The 21340-nt window shown below is 40.2% G+C and overlaps 2 protein-coding genes across 2 annotated transcripts in view; one reads left to right on the top strand and one right to left on the bottom strand.

The window, feature by feature from the left end:
- Positions 1-962, bottom strand: part of LOC131420905 (peroxisomal succinyl-coenzyme A thioesterase-like) — a 202085-nt gene extending 201123 nt beyond the window's left edge. Inside the window, exon 1 of the mRNA XM_058567299.1 lies at positions 943-962. The gene's annotated coding sequence lies outside the window, so the exon portion shown is untranslated. The remainder of the gene's footprint in view (positions 1-942) is intronic.
- HEATR4 (HEAT repeat containing 4) overlaps positions 1-14748 on the top strand; it is a 53591-nt gene extending 38843 nt beyond the window's left edge. The window contains exon 17 of the mRNA XM_058567303.1: positions 13799-14748. Coding sequence (XP_058423286.1) covers positions 13799-13957 — 159 coding nt within the window. The 3' untranslated portion in view covers positions 13958-14748. The remainder of the gene's footprint in view (positions 1-13798) is intronic.
- Positions 14749-21340: the final 6592 nt, after the last annotated feature.

Raw genomic sequence — 21340 nt, 5'->3', positions numbered from 1 at the left:
ACTTATGCAATTAAAAATATAGTGTTTTTGGGGGGCCGGCCCTGTGGCGTACCCGTAGGGTTCACATGCTCCGCTTCGGCAGCCCGGGGTTTGAAGGTTCGGATCCCGGGTGCAGACCAACACACCGCTTGTCAAGCCATGCTGTGGCTGCATTCCATATAAAGTAGAGGAAGATGGGCATGGATGTTAGCCCAGGGCCGATCTTCCTCAGCAAAAAGAGGAGGATTGGCAAAGGATGTTAGCTCAGGGCTAATCTTCCTCACGCAAAAAAAAAAAGTGTTTTTTTAGACAACAAACTTTACTTTCCCTAACTTATCTCATTTTTCCTGATCTCTAATCATTGCTTGCCTTGCTCTTCTGTTTTTTTGAATCAATATAATTCCCTTTAAAAAAAAAAACAAAAGAACTTGACATTAAGATTATAGAAGTTAGAGAGGAAATCAAAATGATGGCGTAGGCAGACTCTGAACTCACCTCCTCCTGCGGACACAGCCAATTTACAACTACTCGTGGAAAACTTACCCCTGAGAGAGAACTGAAAACTGGATAAGAGGAACTCCTACAACAAAGGGCAGTCCTAATTGAGGTGGAAGAGGCAGAAACTCCCTTCTGGAGAGGAAAAACGCCACCTTCACAAGCCGCAGCGCCTCACAGCCGCGGGGAGCAGCCCAAAGGTACACAGCCTCCCTGGAGGAGCGGGGCCCTGAGACGGGGAGCGCCCCCGCTGTGGGCATTTTGTGGACCCAGCACAATCGAGACGAGTGGCAGAATATCTGACTTTGCCTGCTACTAAAACATTGGGGAGTACCCCCAGAAAACCCGGTTCACAAAGAAACTAAAACCGGCTCTTAAAGGGCCCAGGCGCAAACTCACCCATTTCAGAAAGCAACCTAAAATCACCAGAAAGAAAGGTGCACAGTGCTTTGGTGAAAAGAGACTCACCTAGTAGGCCCTGAGTGCATCTCGGTGAGAGGTGAGACTTCTCCAGGGACTGGGACATTGGCCGCGGCTATTGTTGTGGCCTGGTGTGGGAGTGCTGACACAGACGCCATTGGAGTTCTCCCTGGGGCCTGCTAGCCCGGGGTCTGCCCCACCGCTAGAGCACCGAATTGATCCAGCTCAGCCAGGGCAGGCAGCCCACCCTAGAGACTGGCCCCACCCAACAACAACCCCTCAGGCAACTTGTGGGCCTGCATAGATTGGTGACAGGATTCTCTGTAACCTGGCAACTGAGCCCACTTCAGTGGGGCAGGGCTTGCACAAGGAGTGGGTGGAGAGTGTGGGGCAGTGGTGGAGTGTGTGGGGCTCCCACCACGGAGAGACTGGGTCTGCTTGGGAGCTCGGGGCACGCGCATGCGGCAGGACTGTGTTGACTGTGTGTGTGGACCTGTGGGCGGCAGGGCTTGTCAGCTGCAGAAGACTTGTGCTTCTCAAAGACCCACATAGGGGGTTGGCCCCACCTTCCAAAGCCTGAAACAATTGGGTGCTCCCGTCCCTGAGGCCAGCCCCACCCAGCTGCAATCCTCAGAGAGCTGACATGAGACTTAAAGGCTGGAGGCTTATAGCAATTGTAAGCCCCTGAGCCTAACAACCTGCCACACTGGGGGCCTACTCACTTAAAAGAAATACTGCAAGACAAATGTGGTATTAGAACTGGCAGCCAACTGTGCTGGGGCTCCCCACACCTGATAAAGAGACTGAAGGGCCCACAACAACTACAAGCAGCTGACCATTGCAACAGCTGGCGAGGAGCATAACTCGGCCTCCCTGGGCCTACAGGGAGAGCAAACAGGCCACAACAGAGAGAAACACGTAGCCCACACAGGGGTCACCCCTGGAACATTGAGAACTGAGAGAAGCACACTGCAGGCCTCCTAAGCCATCACTTACATAAGGTCACCTATCCAAGAGCAGGAGACGTAGCTGACCTACCTAATAGGTAGACACAAGCACAGGGAAAGGGGCAAAATGAGGAGGCAAAGGAATACATTCCAAGTAAGGGAACAGGACAAAACCCCAGAAAAGGAACTAAGTGAAACAGAAATGAGCAACCTACCTGACAGAGAGTTCAAACTAAGAGTGTTAAGGATGCTCACTGATCTGGGGAGAAGAATAGATGAACTCAGTGAGAATGTCAACAAAGAAATGGAAGATATAAAAAAGAACCAATCAGAAATGAAGAATACAATACTGGAAATGAAAAATTCACTAGAGGGACACAAAAGCAGAGTAGAGGATACAGAAGAACGGATCTGTGAGCTGGACAAAAGACTAGAAGAAATTACCCAAGCTGAACAGGTAAAAGAGAAAAGAATTAAAAAGAGTGAGGACAGTCTAAGGGACCGCTGGGACAACATCAAGCGCACTAACATCCGTGTTATAGGTGTCCCGGAAGGAGAAGAGCAAGACAAAGGGGCAGAGAATCTATTTCAAGAAATAATAGATGTAAACTTCCCTAACCTAAGGAAGGAAACAGACATCCAGGTACAGGAAGCACAGAGAGCACCAAACAAGATAAACCCAAAGAGGCCCACACCAAGACACATCATAATCAAAATGTCCAGAATTAAAGATAAAGAGAGAATCCTAAAAGCCGCAAGAGAATGTCAAGTTACATACAAAGGAAACCCCATAAGGCTATCAGCTGACTTCTCAGCAGAAACCTTACAGGCTAGAAGAGAATGGCATGATATATTTAAAGTGCTAAAAGGAAAAAACTTACAGCCAAGAATACTCTACCTGGCAAGGTTATCATTCAAAATGGAAGGAGAGATCAAAAATTTCCCAGACAAGCAAAAATTAAAGGAGTTTCTCACCAAGAAACCAGTGCTACAAGAAATGTTAAAGGGACTGATTTAAGGGGAAAGAGAGAAGACCACAAATAGGAAAAATTATCTTTTTCCATGATAAGAGGGTAATGGATACAAATGTACAAAAAAGAGGTTAGATATGATATCAAAAACATAAAAGGAGGGAGGAGGGGAGTTAAAGAGTAGAGCTTTCAGAAAGAGGTCAAACTAAAGAGACCATCAATTCTGTATACAATAAGAAAGGAACAGAGAAGGACTACTAAAACGCTGAGAAAAAAAAAGTTAAAAAATGGCAGTAAGTACATACTTATCAATAGCTACTTTAAAAGTCAATGGACTAAATGCTCCAATTAAAAGGCATAGGGTGGCTGATTGGATTAAAAAACAAGACCCGTATATATGCTGCATACAAGAGACACACTTCAGACCTAAAGACACTCACAAACTGAAAGTGAAGGGATGGAAAAAGATACTCCACGCAAATAGCAATGAAAAGAAAGCTGGGGTAGCAGTACTCATATCAGACAAAATAGACTTCAAAACAAAAACTGTAAAAAGAGACAAAGAAGGGCATTACATAATGATCAAGGGAACAATCCAACAAGAGGATATAACACTTGTAAATATCTACGCACCCAATGTAGGTGCACCTAAATATATAAAGCAATTATTAACAGACATAAAAACAGAAATAGACAGTAACACAATAATAGTAGAGGACTTTAACACTCCACTTACACCAACGGATAGATCATCCAAACAGAAGATCAATAAGGAAACACTGGCCTTAAATGATGCACTAGAACAGATGGACCTAGTAGATATATACAGAGCATTCCATCCAAAAACCGAAGAATACACGTTCTTTTCAAACGCATGTGGAACATTCTCCAGGATTGATCACATATTAGGCCACAAAAGGAGTCTCCATAAATGTAAGAAGATTGAAATAATACCAAGCATCTTTTCTGACCACAATGGTATGAAACTAGAAATCAACTATAGGAAGAAAATCAGAAAAGCCACAAATACGTGCAGATTAAACAAAATGCTACTGAACAACGACTGGGTCAACGAAGAAATCAAAGAAGAAATCAAAAAATACCTGGAGACAAATGAAAATGAAAATACGACATGCCAGAATTTATGGGATACAGCAAAAGCAGTTCTAAGAGGGAAGTTTAAAGCAATACAGGCCTATCTCAACAAACAAGAAAAATCTCAAATAAACAATCTAACAATGCACCTAAAGGAACTGGAAAAAGAAGAATAAACAAAGCCCAAAATCAGTAGAAGAAGGGAAATAATAAAAATCAGAGCAGAAATAAATGAAATAGAGACCAAAAAAACAATGGAAAAAATTAATAAAACCAAGAGCTGGTTCTTTGAAAAGATAAACAAAACTGACAAACCTTTAGCTAGACTCACCAAGAAAAAACGAGAGAAGGCACAAATAAGTAAAATCAGAAATGAAAGAGGAGAAATTACAACAGACACCTCAGAAATACAAAAGATTATAAGAGAATACTATGAAAAGCTACATGCCAACCAATTCGACAATCTGGAAGAAATGGATAAATTCTTAGAATCATACAACCTTCCAAAACTGGATCAAGAAGAAGTAGAGAATTTGAATAGACCAGTCACCAGTAAGGAGATCAAAACAGTAATCACAAACCTCCCAAAAAATAAAAGTCCAGGACCAGACGGCTTCCCTGGTGAATTCTACCAAACATTCAAAGAAGACTTAATACCTATCCTTCTCAAACTCTTCCGAAAAATTGAGGAGGGGGGGAAGCTCCCTAACTCATTCTACGAAGCTGACATTTCCCTGATACCAAAACCAGACAAGGACAACACGAAAAAAGAAAATTACAGGCCAATATCACTGATGAACATCGATGCGAAAATCCTCAACAAAATAGTAGCAAATTGCATAGAACAATACATTAAAAAGATTATACACCATGATCAAGTGGGATTTATTCCAGGTATGCAGGGATGGTTTAACATTCGCAAATCAATCAACGTGATACACCACATTAATAAAATAAAGAATAAAAATCACATGATCATCTCAATAGATGCAGAGAAAGCATTTGACAAGATACAGCATCCATTTATGATAAAAACTCTGAATAAAATGGGTATAGAAGGAAAGTACCTCAACATAATAGAGACCATATATGAGAAACCCACAGCTAATATCATCCTCAATGGTGATAAACTGAAAGCTATCCCTCTAAGAACAGGAACCAGACAAGCATGCCCACTGTCACCACTCCTATTTAACATAGTACTGGAAGTCCTAGCCAGAGCAATCAGGCATAAAAAAGAAATAAAAGGGATCCAAATTGGAAAGGAAGAAGTGAAACTGTCACTATTTGCAGATAACATGATTTTATATATAGAAAACCCTAAAGAATCCACCAGAAAACTTTTAGAAGTAATAAACAAATATGGTAAAGTTGCAGGATACAAAATCAACATACAAAAATCAGTTGCATTTCTGTACACTAACAACGAAGTATTAGAAAGAGAAATTAAGAATACAATCCCATTTACAATTGCAACAAAAAGAATAAAATACCTAGGAATAAACTTAACCAAAGAGGTGAAAGAGCTGTACACGGAAAACTATAAAACATTGCTGAAAGAAATTGAAGACGACACAAAGAAATGGAAAGATATTCCGTGCTCTTGGATTGGAAGAATTAACATAGTTAAGATGTCCATACTTCCTAAAGCCATCTATAGATTCAATGCAATCCCTATCAAAGTTCCAACAACATTTTTCACAGAAATAGAACAAAGAATCCTAAAATTTATGTGGAACAACAAAAGACCCCGAATAGGTAAAGGAATCCTGAGAAAAAAGAACAAAGCTGGAGGTATCACACTCCCTGATTTCAAAATATACTACAAAGCTATAGTAACCAAAACAGCATGGTACTGGCACAAAAACAGACACACAGATCAATGGAATAGAATCGAAAGCCCAGAAATAAACCCACACATCTATGGACAGCTAATATTTGACAAAGGAACCAAGAACATACAATGGAGAAAAGAAAGTCTCTTCAACAAATGGTGTTGGGAAAACTGGATAGCCACATGCAAAAAAATGAAAGTAGACCCTTACCTTACACCATACACAAAAATTAACTCAAAATGGATTAAAGACTTGAATGTAAGACCTGAAACTATGAAACTTCTAGAAGAAAACATAGGCAGTACACTCTTCGACATCGGTCTTAGCAACATATTTTAAAGCACCGGGCAAGAGAAACAATAGAAAAAATAAACAAATGGGACCACATCAAACTAAAAAGCTTCTGCACAGCAAAGGAAACCATCAACAAAATGAAAAGACAACCTAACAATTGGGAGAAGATATTTGCAAACCATACATCTGATAAGGGGTTAATCTTCAAAGTATATAAACAACTCATGCATCTCAACAACAAAAAAACTAACAACCCAATTAAAAAATGGGCAAAAGACCTGAACAGACATTTCTCCAAAGAAGATATATGGATAGCCAACAGATACATGAAAAGATGTTCAAAATCATTAACTATCAGGGAAATGCAAATCAAAAATACAATGAGATATCACTTCACGCCTGTCAGAATGGCTGTAATTAACAAGACAGGAAACAACATGTGTTGGAGAGGATGTGGAGAGAAGGGAACTCTCATACACTGCTGGTGGGAGTGGAAACTAGTGCAGCCACTATGGAAAACAGTATGGAGATTCCTCAAAAAATTAAGGATAGAACTACCATGTGATCCAGCTAATCCACTGCTGGGTATTTATCCAAAGAACTTGAAAACTCCAATGCATAAAGATACATGCACCCCTGTGTTCATTGCAGCGTTATTCACAATAGCCAAGACTTGGAAGCAACCTAAGTGCCCATCAAGGGACGAATGGATAAAGAAGCTGTGGTATATATACACAATGGAATACTACTCAGCCATAAGAAACTATGAAATCCAGCCATTTGTGACAACATGGATGGACTTTGAGGGTATTATGCAAAGTGAAATAAGTCAGAGGGAGAAGGTCAAACACTGTATGATTTCCTTCATTAAGTAGTAGGTAATAACAACAATAAACAAACACATAGAGACAGAGATTGGATTGGTGGTTACCAGAGGGTAAGGGGGGAGGGAGGATGGCGAAAGGGATAATTCGGCACGTGTGTGGTGATGGGTTGTAATTAGTATTTGGGTGGTGAACATGATGTAATCCATGCAGAAATAGAAGTATAATGATGTACACCTGAAATTATACAATGTTGTAAACCAATGTTACTGCAATAAACAAAAAATTTTTAAAAAAAGATTATAGAAGTTAATAATCGTTCATCAGAGAAGCAGCTATATAAAAGAGGTTGAATAGAGCCAACTCCATGTTTAAGTCTACATACAATGATTTGAAGCCTCTCAGGAAAGTGCCCTAAATTATTTCCCCCACCAAAAACCCACTGTTAGATACTTATTCCTTTGGCTAGCCATTGCCTTTTCCACTCATTCTTTATTTAAAATTCAAAACACTAGGAGGGTATATTAGTTTGCTAAGGCTATCAGAACAAAGTACCACAGACTAGGTGGCTTAAACAAAATAAATTTATTTTCTCACAGTTCTGGAAACTGGAAGCCTGAGATCAAGGTTTTGGCGGGGCTGGTTTCTGAGGCCTCGCTCCTTGGCTTGTGGATGGCCATTTTGTCCCTGTTTCTCGTGATCTTTCCTCTGTACAAGTGGGTGTCCAAGTTTCCTCTTCTGGGCTGGCCTGGTGGTGCAGCAGTTAAGTGCGCACACTCTGCTTTGGCGGCCCAGGGTTCTCAGGTTTGGATCCCGGGTGCACACAGATGCACCACTTGTTGAGCCATGCTGTGGCGGCATCCCATATAAAGTGGAGGAAGATAGGCACGGATGTTAGCCCAGGACCAATCTTCCTCAGCAAAAAAGAGGATGATTGGCTTGGATGTTAGCTCAGGGGCTGATCTTTCTCACACACACACAAAAAAACAAATTTCCTCTTCTTATAAGGACATCAGTCAGATTGGATTAGGGTCCACCCTAATGACCTCATTTTACCTTAATTACCTTTTTAAAGACCATATCTCCAAATAGGCTCACATTCTGAAGTACTAGGGGTTAGGACTTCAACATATGAATTTTGAGGGAACACAATTCAGCCCATAACAGAGAAGTGATGTATTAGAAAAACCTCAGTTTTTCTCTCCTCTATAGGGAAAAACCCAGTTCCTTTCTCCTCCTATGTCTGTCTTTCTTCTGTGTCTCCTTTACTTTTCACATACAGAACACTTACAATGCTTCATTTCTGACACTTCCAGTCACTAAATGTGTGGAAGTTTTTCCCCACAACAAGCAATTCTCCATGACACCGGCTGGGTGTCCTACAATGTAACTCAATTCTGACACTATCTACCTGGAGAGAGCATCAGATCCCACAGGTTATGGGTTCAGTCCCACAAGACTGCTCCCATTCTCCTTCATGCCCATCACAAGTAGTAGGTCTCCAAGTTACCTACAACTTCTGTCCAATTTGCCTACAAATCAGAGAGTCCCATGACCCCTTCTTCAGGTTTGATTAATTTGCTAGGGTAGCCCACAGAACTCAAGAAAACACATTTACCAGCTTATTGAAGGACATCTTAAAGGAGGCAGATGAACAGCTAGATGAAGAGATACACAGGATGAGGTTTGGGAGGGTCCTGAGTGCAGGAGCTTCTGTCCTAGTGGAGTTGGACGTGTCCACCAACCTGGAAGCTCTCTGAACCCCGTACTATTGGGATTTTATGGAGGCTTCCTCACATGAGCGTGATCAATTATTAACTCCATTTCCAGCCCCTCTTCCCTCTCTGGAGAATGAGGGGTAGGGCTGAAAATTCCAAGTTTCTAATCACGGTTTGATCTTTCTGGTGACCAGCCCCCATCCAGGAACCCACCCAGAGCCGCCTCATTAGAACAAAAGATACTCCTAGTGCTCTTACCACTTATGAATTTACAAAGGCTTTAGGAGCCCTGTGTCAGGGATGGACCCAAAGACAAATATTAGGACAAGAGATGCTCCTAGTGCTCTTATCACTTGGGAAATTAAGAGTTTCAGGAGCTCTGTGCCAGGAACAGGGAGCAGAGACTAATATATATTTTTTCTATTATCTCACAGGTGATATATACTAAATCACAAGTTCCTTTAAGTACCTTTCCTTTGTGAAGGAAGGATAACCTAAGAAGTTGTTGAAAGAAGTGGGAGAAAGAGAAATAAAAGGAAAAAAAATTGTCCAGGACAGTGGTTCTCAATCTGAAGTGATTTTGCCCCCAGGGGACGTTTGGCAATGTCTAGAGACCTTTTTGGTTGTCACAATAGGAAAGATGCTATTGGCATCTAATAGGTAGAGGCCAGAGATGCTGCTAAACATTTTATAATGTACAGTACAGTCCCACAACAAAGAATTGTCCAACCTCAAATGTCAATAGTATCAAGATTGAGAAACCCTAGTATTAAACTTTTGGATGACTTCATCAATATAAAAATTTGAATATCTTTGACCCAGTAATTCTACTTCTAGAAATCTAACCTGTAAAAATATTCACCCATGTTACAAAGATATGTATATACACAGATGCTCATTGCTTACAATTTCAAAATTGGAAATGACTCAAATGCTTATTAATAGGCAATTATTAAAAATAATGACAAGGAAAGATGTTTAAAAGGTATCATAAATTGAAAAATCAAATTGCAGAACAATATATATGTTGTCCCATTTTTTGTTTAAAAAAACACACCCCATATATGTTTATATATGATTTCTTTAAAACCATATATGTTGTTTGTATGTATGTGTCTGCACAGTTGAATATCTGGAAAGATATATACCAAACTGAAGATAGAGGTTGCCTCTGGGGAATGGAATTATTGGCAATAGAAGAATTTTCATGTTTTACCTTATACATCTCTGAATTATTTTGCTTAAGGCCTCAAGGATATAGGCCTTTGCTTTGGCAAATGTGAGACAGATTACAGTCTAACTTTGACAATACTGACTCCTACCAATTTGTAAGGCTATTTTACCAAATTACTATAAATCAGGGGTTAACAAATTACAGCCCTCAGGCCAAATCCAGCCTGCCTCCTGTTTTTATATCCCTGTGGACTAAGAATGATTTTTATCTTTTTAAATGGCTGAGAAAAGGTCAAAAGAAGAATAATATTTTGTGACATAAAATTTACACAAAACTCAAATTTCAGTGCCCACAAATAAAATTTCATTGGAACACACCCACACTCGTTCATTACAAAGTGTCTGTGGCTACTTTCATGCTACAACAGTAGAGTTGATTAGTTTTGAAACAGACTCTCTGGCCCTCAAAGCCTAAAATATTTACTATCTGGCCCTTTACAGAAAAAGTCAGCCAAGTCCTCCTATACTTCATGAAAGATGCTGTCTAGGACGTTGACCTTCCAACTGTTTTGCTTCTGTACCCTCTAAAAAAGCTATGTCACCTCTTCATTTTGTCACCTCTTCATCTTTGAAAAGCTATGTCACCTTTTCATCTTTTTAAATTGACATATAAAATGTTTTCATTTTAAGTTTATATAGATGCAAAGGGTCTAATGTCTAACGTCTACACATTCTAGCATTTACATACTGATATTTTAAATTTAAACTGTTACATCGCTCTTTTAAATGCACCCAATTGAATCTAAATACCATAACAGCTTGATACCTACCATTATCCATTAAAAAAAATAATAAAATAAGCAAGCTCTTCTTTAAAGTTGAAAATTTAATATCTTTTTTAAACTTATATTTCCATTTTGAAATAACTTCCACCCAGAATTTTATTCTGATATGCTATATGTTTACACTTGAAAATATTTTTTTTATAATTTTTATTTATTTATTTATTTTCCCCCAAAGGCCCAGTAGATAGCTGTACATCACAGTTTCACATCCTTCTAGTTGCTGTACGTGGGACAGGGCCTCAGCATGGCTGGAGAAGCGGTGCGTCGGTGCGCGCCCGGGATCTGAACCCAGGCCGCTAGCAGTGGAGCGCGCGCACTTAACCACTAAGCCACGGGGCTGGCCCCTGAAAATATTTTTCATCATTATCACATTATCTGTAACAAAAATATGTATTTACATTGAGGTTACAGTTATATTCTTTTGTCTGCATTCCTTCTTGGGATCCCCCGACCTCTGAAATAATTTTTTTTAATTTGCATACATTAAGATTCGCTCTCTGTGCTGTATAGTTCTATGGGTTTTGACAAATGCATAATGCCATGTATCTACCATTTCTGTATCATTTTTTAACCACCCTAAAAATCTCCTGTGCTTCACCTGTTACATCCTCCCTTTTTCCTCTCAAACATCTGACAATCACTGATCTTTTTATTATCTCTATGGTTTTGCCATTTCAAGACTGTCATATAATTGAAACCATACATTATGTAGCCTATTCAGGCTGGTTTCTTTCACTTAGCGATATGCATTTAAGAGGCTCACCCATGTCTTTTTGTGGCTTGATAGCTCATTTCTTTTTGTCTCTGAATAATAGTCCACTGGATGGATGTACTACAGTTTGGTTTTCCATTCACCTACTGAAGCACATCTTGGTTGCTTCTAGTTCTTGGTGATTATGAGTAAAGCTGCTACAAACATTTGTGTGCAGGTCAGACTTACTTTTTATCATGACTTAGTTTTTCATTTCACATATAAAATTCAAAGAATATAATAAAAATAATTGATAAATAGAAGAATACATCTTGAAAGTCAAAATTAAAATGATATGGTCCACTATAATTGATTTATCTATTTTTTAAAGTAATGAAAAACAAGATAATAAATAATATGTTGCTTCTTATTACTTAACTAACAATAATGCAATATAATTGTAGCTGAAATTAAAAGTTATTTGTGAAATAAGAAATACCATAGGAGGCATGGTATTCTTTCTACAAATATATGAGAAGGCATATATCAAACTCTTATATTAGGCTTTTGAGATTAATTAAAGAATAATTAAGTATAAAAATCAGAAATAATCCCATTAAATTCATTAGACAGCATAATAAAAATTTTCCTGTTTATTTAACAAAAGAGGAAGATATATATACTACAAACTCACTGTTCGTAGTACCACTACAGGTTTGTCCTCTACAAATATACAATTCTGATATATTCTATTTTGCTTGATTCCTATCAAAAAAGAAAAATCTATGGTGCATTTATAATACTGCATTATCAGGAGAGAACTTTTTTGACTAAGCATTAGTAAGAACTAAATCCTTCTTTTATAATTGTATATACGTGACGATTAGAAGAATTTACTTTCCCGTAAACTAGCTTCTGGCCCTGTACATTTGTTTTTTTGTTTTTTTGTTTTAATTTTTATTTATTTATTTATCTTTTTACCCCAAAGCCCCAGTAGATAGTTGTATGTCACAGCTGCACATCCTTCTAGTTGCTGCACGTGGGACGCAGCCTCAGCATGGCCGGAGAAGCGGCGTGTCGGTGCGCGCCCGGGATCCGAACCCGGGCTGCCAGCAGCGGAGCGCGCGCACCCAACCGCTAAGCCACGGGGCTGGCCCTGGCCCTGTACATTTCAAACCTTGTTTTTCCTCTATTACCAACACACTTCAGTGTTGGGCACCATAGGACATATTCTTATCAACCTATGGCCCTGCATACTCATGTCACATCACCAGTTTGGTGGGCACTGTGAGGGGTAGGAGATTTTCTGCGAGGTAATTTTATGTCAGGATGGCTAGAAATAACCTAACCAGTGACACACTGGAGCAGGCGGGGCCCCTGCTCTGGGACCTCAGCCTTGGAGGGCTCAGCTCTGACCTCTGGCCACATGCTTCCCCGTATGACAAGGAGTCCATGCAGTCAAATGGGCATGCCCTGCTAGAGCCCACACCCAGCCTTATAGACCACACACACTGGGTACCCAGGATGCTGGAATTTCCTGCTCATTTTTAGGGCTTGAGTGGACTGACCTGTCTTCCCAAGAATGGCCAGCATTGCAAGTGTGTGTACCCTCAGATTCAAGGAGTGGCCAACAGGTGGTTGTTTGCAGGGGTGTGTGAATAGAGCTTGGATATGCAGTCTGAAGTTTCCACGTGTGTATGTGTGAGGTCCTCACAGTGTGGCATGGAGCTGGGAAGAGAAAGAGACAGGTGGACTGCAGGTCAGCTTTCCTGCACTACCATGTTCTGGTAAAGAACTCCAAAGAATCTAAAAATTCCAAATTCAAGCCTGGTCTCGTTGTCAAGGTAGGTGATAGAATGTATTTTACTTAACTGTTTGTTAGCTTGATTTAAAACATTTAAATATTTAGACATATGGTAAATGGGCCTCCATTTGTACTTTTATCCTAAGCTAAGAATTCACTTGGGAATGAGGATATCCCTCTTAGTATTCCCTGAAGTCATACAGAAACTTGATTGATATGAGAACTACTTAGACTCCTGGGGGTGCTTTAGCCTAGGTAGAAGCTCAACCCTGGTCATCACTACATTGGTTTACAGGGTTGAAATAGAGCAATGCTGTATCCCTGGGGGCTGTTCACTCTGTGTGAATCCACCTCCTCAGCACATCCCAGGAATAAGACTCTTTAGTCATAGCTGCAAGAGTGTCCCATAGTTGCTGCTACTTCTGCGTAACAATAAAGACAGAAAACAGAGGCTAACCCCAAAGATCACCATGCAGATGCTCAAGTCTTCTTGGATGGACAATTTAGGCATATTCTCCACATTAGGCTTCTGACTGGGGTCAAGGGAGGCAGGTCTTGAACTCATAGATTCTATTTTCTAATTTAGTATGGTAGTTCATAGAGCTATTCTGATAAACCATGGCTGAAGAGGTTTTCTTTTTGGATCTACCTTTCCCATGAGCCCACATGTTTGGCATATGCATTCATGTATTTATATTTCTTTGCAGCCTCTGAGGCCCCCCACACCAAATCCCTGGTCACAGAGTCCAGTCCTGGGCCTAAACACAAGAAGCAGAGGTCACTCATCACTTGTCAGAGATCTACGCACCACCTGGGAAAAAGGGATTGCAGTGGGACCATTTGGATCTGACAACCCAGATCTCTAGCTGGGTAAATACTCACAGAAATTTTTTCCAGGGTCACGTCCTCTTCACCTGGAAGGAAAAGTGATCATTTCTAGGATGAACCCTTCTCTGCTCCAAGACACAGCCAGCAGTGGACCCATCACATTCTGTCTCTTTAATTGATGTTGTGTAATCTCTTTCTCATTATAAAAAAAAAATTATTTAACAGTAGACCTAGTTTTTTAATGTGCACCATTTACACAAAGGGTTAAAGAAAGCTGACATCACATTAAATGATAGAGCATATTTTTCCATACCCTGGAAAGGTCATATACTAAATATAGCTCAGAACTCCAAATTTTACTAGATTATAAATTTTGAAAGACCCAGAATCTTTTGCAAGCTATACAAAAAGCCCTCTGAAATCCAAACTGGAATCCCATTGGTCTAGGAAAGGAACAGTTTAGGTGATTTTTTTTGCCCACAAGTCTAGTCTTGTTCTAGAGCAGCTTCTTTAACTGCAGCCCACGGGGCAATGAGGAAGCCATGTCACTAGACTGTTACAAGAAAACCAAACCAGCACAATCATTTCCCCCCTCATACTTCGTGGGTGGGTGTGAACCCTTTTAGATCCCTGGGAAGCATCTCTGCAGTGTCACAAGGCCGATTAGCAATTCTCATGAGCCTCCATGTACTTAATGCTGAGAAGATTTAGGCATCGGGGAAGAGTTGCAAACTGTATCTGTATCATAAGATGGGATTCTGTAAAAACACATGATACTCAAAAAATTGCCATAGAAGAGGAGAGACCTAGAATTCCAAGTAGTGTGAATCCAGCTTTCTTTCCTAAATATTGATTGCTCTTTACACCCTAAAAAGCTTTGGGACATTCGGTGATGAAAATAAAGGCAATGTGAATCTCTCTCTCCCTTTTTCTTCCATTAATCACATCCTCTCTTCTGATAGCATTGTTATCATCAGAAATAGAAAAGGCAATAATTTCCACTATGAATGCCTAGCAGCTGTGGAACATGGGGGAAAAAAGAACGTTGGAGGATATCAGTTAACTGCATAACAGAAAATCTCTTTTCTTGACTCATGTAACCCATGTTTTTATTTATTAATTTACACATTCAATCCAAGTAAAATACTAATTCGAAAAGCACCACTACATATATCAAAGTTATATCCACATCTATCAAACCTGAGAATTCTGCAATCTGGCTGCCATGAGGCATTTGAGACAATAAATAGTTCTGTACAAGTACTTTCTCGGCCCCTCTATCTTTGACTTTGTCATTTCATAGTGAAAGGACTGTATTGTGTACTCGGCATTGCTGGCAAGAAAAGGAAGCCGAACTGAACTCTTCAGTCAGTCAGTCAGTGAGGCCAAACAGAGGGTCTATTAGGCCGTCGGCACTGTGGGAGATACAGCAGCAGAAGAAATAGCCCTTGTCCTCGAGGAGTTTACAAGGGTCTTTATAAGACACATATATAAGAACCTTTCAAAGACAATATGCGTAATCTAGTAGGAATTGTGTGGCATAAAGAAAATGTGCTGTAGGCGTCCAGCAGAGGGGGGCACCAGAGTAGTCATGGAGACACCAAACTTGCTTGGATCTGAGACTGCAGGAAACTTAGGCAGAGGAGAGGAGGGAGGACCTTCCAGGTGAAGGGAAGGACAGGAGAAAAGACTGGAGGAAGGAATGGGCTTGGCAGGGGTCTATGACAGCTCCTTTTTCCTCTCTTCTTTCCTAATTGGTTAACTTGCTGGCCGTCCATTCTCCTTACCCTCATGCTTTTGCTTATCTATTCATATTAACAAAATGTTACAATGACAAAATACTCCAAGAGTTCCCCACATCCTTTATAAAGGGCCTTACCTGTCCTTCCTGATTGAGGCATTTGTAGGAGATTCTCTTCTCACAAAGAATGTCTCAGCTGTTTCCTTTCCATCGCTCCTCTTTTCATCTTTCCTCTCCTTTTCTTCTGCCACGGACATTCATTAACTCCACTGCTTTGTTAGATGAGTGGTTGCTCCCTATCCTGCCAGAAAAGGAAGTTTCTGTTTGGCCCAACATGTGGGAGAAACATCGTGCTGACCTTCTCTTGGTCAAGATCTAGGGAAAATTTCCATTCTTCAACTAAGATTCATGTCTTTATTAGTGGACACATTCCATCTAAGTTAGCATCCATTAGTGAACTACATCAACAGAAATCTCCTTGGCCAGACCAACAGCAATGTGGGGGTTTTGGGTCAGAAGGAATGCATCTGTGTTAGAATTTACTCTCTCTCCTCCCACAACCTCCTATTGGTTATCACTTGATCCTCCCGCCCTACCCCATCATTTCTTGATGATCTATATTGTCAGCAAATATTTACCAAATACATGTATTATTTAGTCATCATGGATATATCAGGAAGTATAACCGTTTTTCTAACTTTAAGGAATTTGTTGCCTAGTTGGATAAAATGGTCTCATTTGTTAGAGGCAGCATCAGAGCCTCTCAGAGGGTAAGAATGAGCTGGATACTATGACTTTTTTGAGACTATAGCTATATTTTTTTAAATGAAGTTATCAAAACTGAATTTTTAAAAAAGATGGTAGATTTTTAATGTATACAGTTAAATTAGTGCTTTTAACACAAAAATTACAGGGCTGGCCCGATGGCGTAGTGGTTAAGTGTGCATGCTCTGCTGTGGTGGCCAGGGGTTCGCAGGTTTGGATCCGGGGCATGCACCTTGTCAAGCCATGCTGTGGCGGCGTCCCATGGAAAGTAGAGGAAGAGGGGCATGGATGTTAGCCCAAGGCCAGTCTTCCTCAGCAAAAAGAGTAGGATTGGCAACAGATGTTAGCTCAGGGCTACTCTTCCTCACAAAAAAACAAAAACAAAAAATAACACAAAAATTAAAATGACTAACGTTCGAAATAATGTCAAAAATCTGAACTGACATGAGTGTTCATAGCAGCATTATTTGTAATAGCCAAGAAGTGGAAACAACCCAAATGTCCATCAAGTGATGGTGGATAAATAAAATTTGGTGTATCTATACACTGAAATATTATTTGTCAATAAAAAGAAATGAAGTACTGGTACATGCTACAACATGACTGAACCTTGAAAACATTATGGCTAAGTGAAAGAAGCCAGTTACAAAAGACCACATATTGTATGATTTCATTTATATGAAATTTCCAGAATAGACAAATTTATACAGACAGAAAGTAGATTAGTGGTTGCTTAGGGCTGGGAGAGATGGGAACGGGGGAGGGGGTGGGAGAGGGGAATAGGAACTGACTACTAATGGGGTTTCTTTTGAGGGGACTAATATGTTCTAAAATTAGATTGTGGTGATGCTTGCACAACCCCGTGAATATATTAAAAAATTCTATCATACACTTTAAATGGGTGAATTGTATGGTATGTTCATTATAGCTCAATAAAGCTTTTTTAAAAAGTCTAAATTGAAAGCCTTTCATGACTACGAAAGGTCCACCAGTGTAGGATGCTGGGCAGTGTGCATAGTGGACAGAACACCAGTGTTGAAGTCAAACACACCTGAGTCCAAATATTCTGCTAGTTATCGATTGTCACAAGATGTGACCTTAAGTGAATTACTTAAATTCTCTGAGATTTCTTTCATTCACTGTAAAATGATGACAATAATTCCTACTTCATAGGACTGTTTTTCAAAAAACACTAATTCAAAAAATACTTATTTGACAGTTATTATGTTCCAGGCATTGTTCTAGGCTCTGGGGATACAGCAGTGACCAGTACAGTCAAGGTTCTCTATATTATATCTCATGCAAAAAAATCAAGATTTTTACATGAAATTTCTCCAATGTTAAATATTAACAATTAAGATAACAATATTAAAAACATTGTAAGCTAACACTGTGCCAAACACATCTGTGAGCCAAATTCTGCCCTTGGGCTTCCAGTTTATGACCCTTGATGTAGGCTTTTCAGAAGGTGAGTTTCTAGAATATTGCCCACTTGGTTGAACTTTGGCACCCTCAGCCTGCTCCCATATGCTGTTCAGCACCAACCAAAGAAACAGTCTTTATAAAATTCAGGAAAATCATCCTACAAGTAATCGAGCTAGGCAGTGGCCTGGATCTCATCCATCTTTGTAAGATGCTATAGCCTTCCTCACTGACCCAATGAGGCCCCATTCATTTTCCATGCCTGGGCTGTGGTGGCACTTTCTACAAGATGGGTTTAAAGAGACTTGTGCTTCTCATGCCTTTCAAAACCATCTGTCCTCTGAGGACCTCTACAGGAGGCCAATTTAGGACGCAGTCTCAGATGTTAGGATTTAGACCCTTTCATTTTCCTTTACTTGCTGATACCTTTTACCTCACCTGTTTTTGGCCAAACATGTAAGAGCAATAGCAGTATAGGCAGCTCTTTCCTGGCACTCAATTATGGATGATTAATCAATTTTAATTCTCTAACATATCTGTGATCTCAGAAAAGAAAAAAGTTTTAAATTTATCTTGTAGCTATCCAATTCAGAGTCAGACAACTTCACATTGCTCATTTATCCATCAGCAGAGCAGTAGAGTTTAAAGCTCTGGGAAGAGGGAGTCTAGAGAGAGGATACAGGAAGTCAGTGCCTTCATTGAGCCATACTACCCCATCAACACCAAACTGTTGTTTGGAGTGCTTCACTCCATAGAGTTATGGAATTTCCTAATGCCTCTGAATTTGAGACTCTCACAGACAGAAGCTAAGTGGAGCATGTCAGACTTCCAAAAGTCTCTGCAAAAGTAACACGATGTAGTGGAAAAATGGTAGACTCAAATTCAAATTTCCTTCTGCTACTATTAACTATGTGACTGTGCAAATTACTTTATCATTTTGAGTTTCACTTTCACCATTTGTAAAATGAGAAGAATAGTAAGTATCTCATGGGTCTGTTGCAGTGGTTCTCAACCTGGTTGCATATTAAAATCACTTTTTTTTTTTTTTTTTTGCTGAGGAAGATTCACCTTGAGCTAACATCTGTTGCCAATCTTCCTCTTTTTTTGCTTGAGGGAGATTAGCCCTGAGCTAACATCTGTGCCAATCTTCCTCTATTTTGTATGTGGGTTGCCACCACAGCATGGCTGATGAGTTGTGTAGGTCTGCACCGGGGATCCAAACCCATGAACCCAGGCTGCTGAAGAGGAGCACACTGAACTTAACCGGTATACCACAGGGCCAGTCCCAAAATCACTTTTTTAAAATGTTGCAGCCTGTGCCACACCTCATGCAAATTAAATCAGAATCTCTGAGAGTGAGATCCAGACATCAGTCGATTTTAAAAGCTTCACAGGTCGTTCTAACATGCAGTCAGGATTGAAAGTCACTAGCACGGATTAAATCATGTTACTTGTGTAAAGCAGGTACTCTTATTAGTTCCTAGTTATGCCCCAATATAAGTTTCAAACCAGCAATTGACTATACTTTTGGTATGTGTTCTAAGATTGCACCACTAGGTGTCAGTTTGACCATACAACTTTAGTTCTGGAAGCTTCTGGTTACCCATTGTCAGAGTAACAACCATGTACCATCACCACAACCATTTGTTGAGTACCTGCCTTATGACAGCTACAGTGCTAATGACTCTTAAAACATGATTTCTTTCTTTCTTTTTTTTTTTTTGAGGACGATTGGTCCTGCACTAACATCTGTTGCCAATCTTCCTCTTTTTTCTTTTTTCTCCCCAAAGCCCCAGTACATAGTTGTGTATCATAGTTGTAGAGTTATAGCTCTTCTATGTGGGACGCCGCCTCAACATGGCTTGATGAGCAGTGAGTAGGTCTGCACCCAGGATCTGAACCGGCAAATCCCAGGCCGCCGAAGCAAAATGCATGAACTTAACTGCCATGCCTCCGGGCCAGCCCCCATGATTTCTAATTGTGTAACAAGTAGACAAGGTATAACAAAATGTTCCAATCATGAGGAAGCAGAAGGTCAGAAAGATTCTGTGTCTTGTACAGGATACAATAAGTGGCAGAACTGAGATTCAAGCTTCGTTCATTCATTCAAACACGTTGAATACTTACTATGCACAAAGAACTATATCTGGTATTGGGGATCCAAAGGTGAATAAGGTATAGTTCTCATCCTCTAGAAGTTCTTTTTTTTTTTATTTTGGTGAGGGAGATTGGCCATGAGCTAACATCCATTGCCAATCTTCCTCTTTTTGCTAAGGAAGATTGGTCCTGAGCTAACATCTGTGCCCATCCTCCTCTATTTTGTGTATGCGACGCCACCACAGCATGGCTTGATGAGCGGTATGTAGGTCCGCACCCAGGATCTGAACCTGTGAAACTCAGGCTGCCAAAGCAGAGCACACAAACTTAACCACTAGGCCACCAGGCCGGGCCCTGGAAGTTCATTTTTATCCTTCACTTGTAGGTACATTTAAGAAGAAGAGATGGGCATTTCCTTTTACAGTTATTCTTGGCTTCAGGTTAGCTCTATCTTTTGAAGAACTCAAATGCTGTGTTCCTAAGAGGGTAGAATGATCCTTAGGTGGAGTTTCCTGGGATGGCTGTTTCACTGTACCCAGCCACTATAACAAAATAAAAAAATTTTGAGAGCCTATTAAGTACCTAAGAGGCTAGGGACCACATCTGGTCTGTTTTACCACAGTCTTATTTACTTATTTTTATCCTCAGCAACAAACTATTAGCATTAAGTATGTATCTAATTTTCAGTCAATGAATATTTACTGAGTGAATGAATCAATGTTAGTCCTCTGTTTAATACTGTGCAAAAAGAGCCACAAAGGAAATGTTTAAAGAAGTCTGCACCTTCTTTTGGTACGCAAATCTGAATATTTCCTTCCAAAGGTAGAACATTGTTCTAAAAATCCCCAACTGATTCATTCCTGAGGTGGGAAAGTCTCACAGATCTTAGAGAAGGTTCTAAATGAGCCAGGGACCAGAGAATTATTATACTACCAGATTTGATCAGTGGAGCCAGAGTCTAATGGCTGCTCTGGAGTTTGTTCCATGTCACAAGGATACCAGCTGAGTCTGTCTCTGAGTTGTCATTCACTAACCACGCAGTTTGACAATTAGGACCACAGGGGTTACCAGGCTAGGTCAGACCTATAGTCCATTCAATAGTCTCTTACTTTGGAGGAAAGGTTATTCAAGTAGTGGTCCTTAAACCTGATTATGAATCAGCATCACTTGAGGGAGCTTTGCAAAAAATCAAATACAGATCCCCGGGCCCTACTCCAACCTAGTGGAGTGGAATCCCCGGAACTAGGAGGGGGGGCTGGGATTCTGATGTAGAAGCACGGTTGAGAAATGACTAGTTCACTCATGTATAGCTCTGCAACTCATAAATTTGTCTGATCTTTTCTGTATTCTGATTATATTCCCTCCCTGGATAATGAGTTCCATGCGTTTATTACCA

The sequence above is a fragment of the Diceros bicornis genome, chromosome 24 (genome assembly GCF_020826845.1).
Source record: "Diceros bicornis minor isolate mBicDic1 chromosome 24, mDicBic1.mat.cur, whole genome shotgun sequence".
In the NCBI taxonomy this organism is placed as follows: Eukaryota; Metazoa; Chordata; class Mammalia; order Perissodactyla; family Rhinocerotidae; genus Diceros; species Diceros bicornis.
The sequence above is the reverse complement of the archived record's forward strand: the minus strand, read 5'-3'. Positions and strand labels throughout refer to the sequence as shown.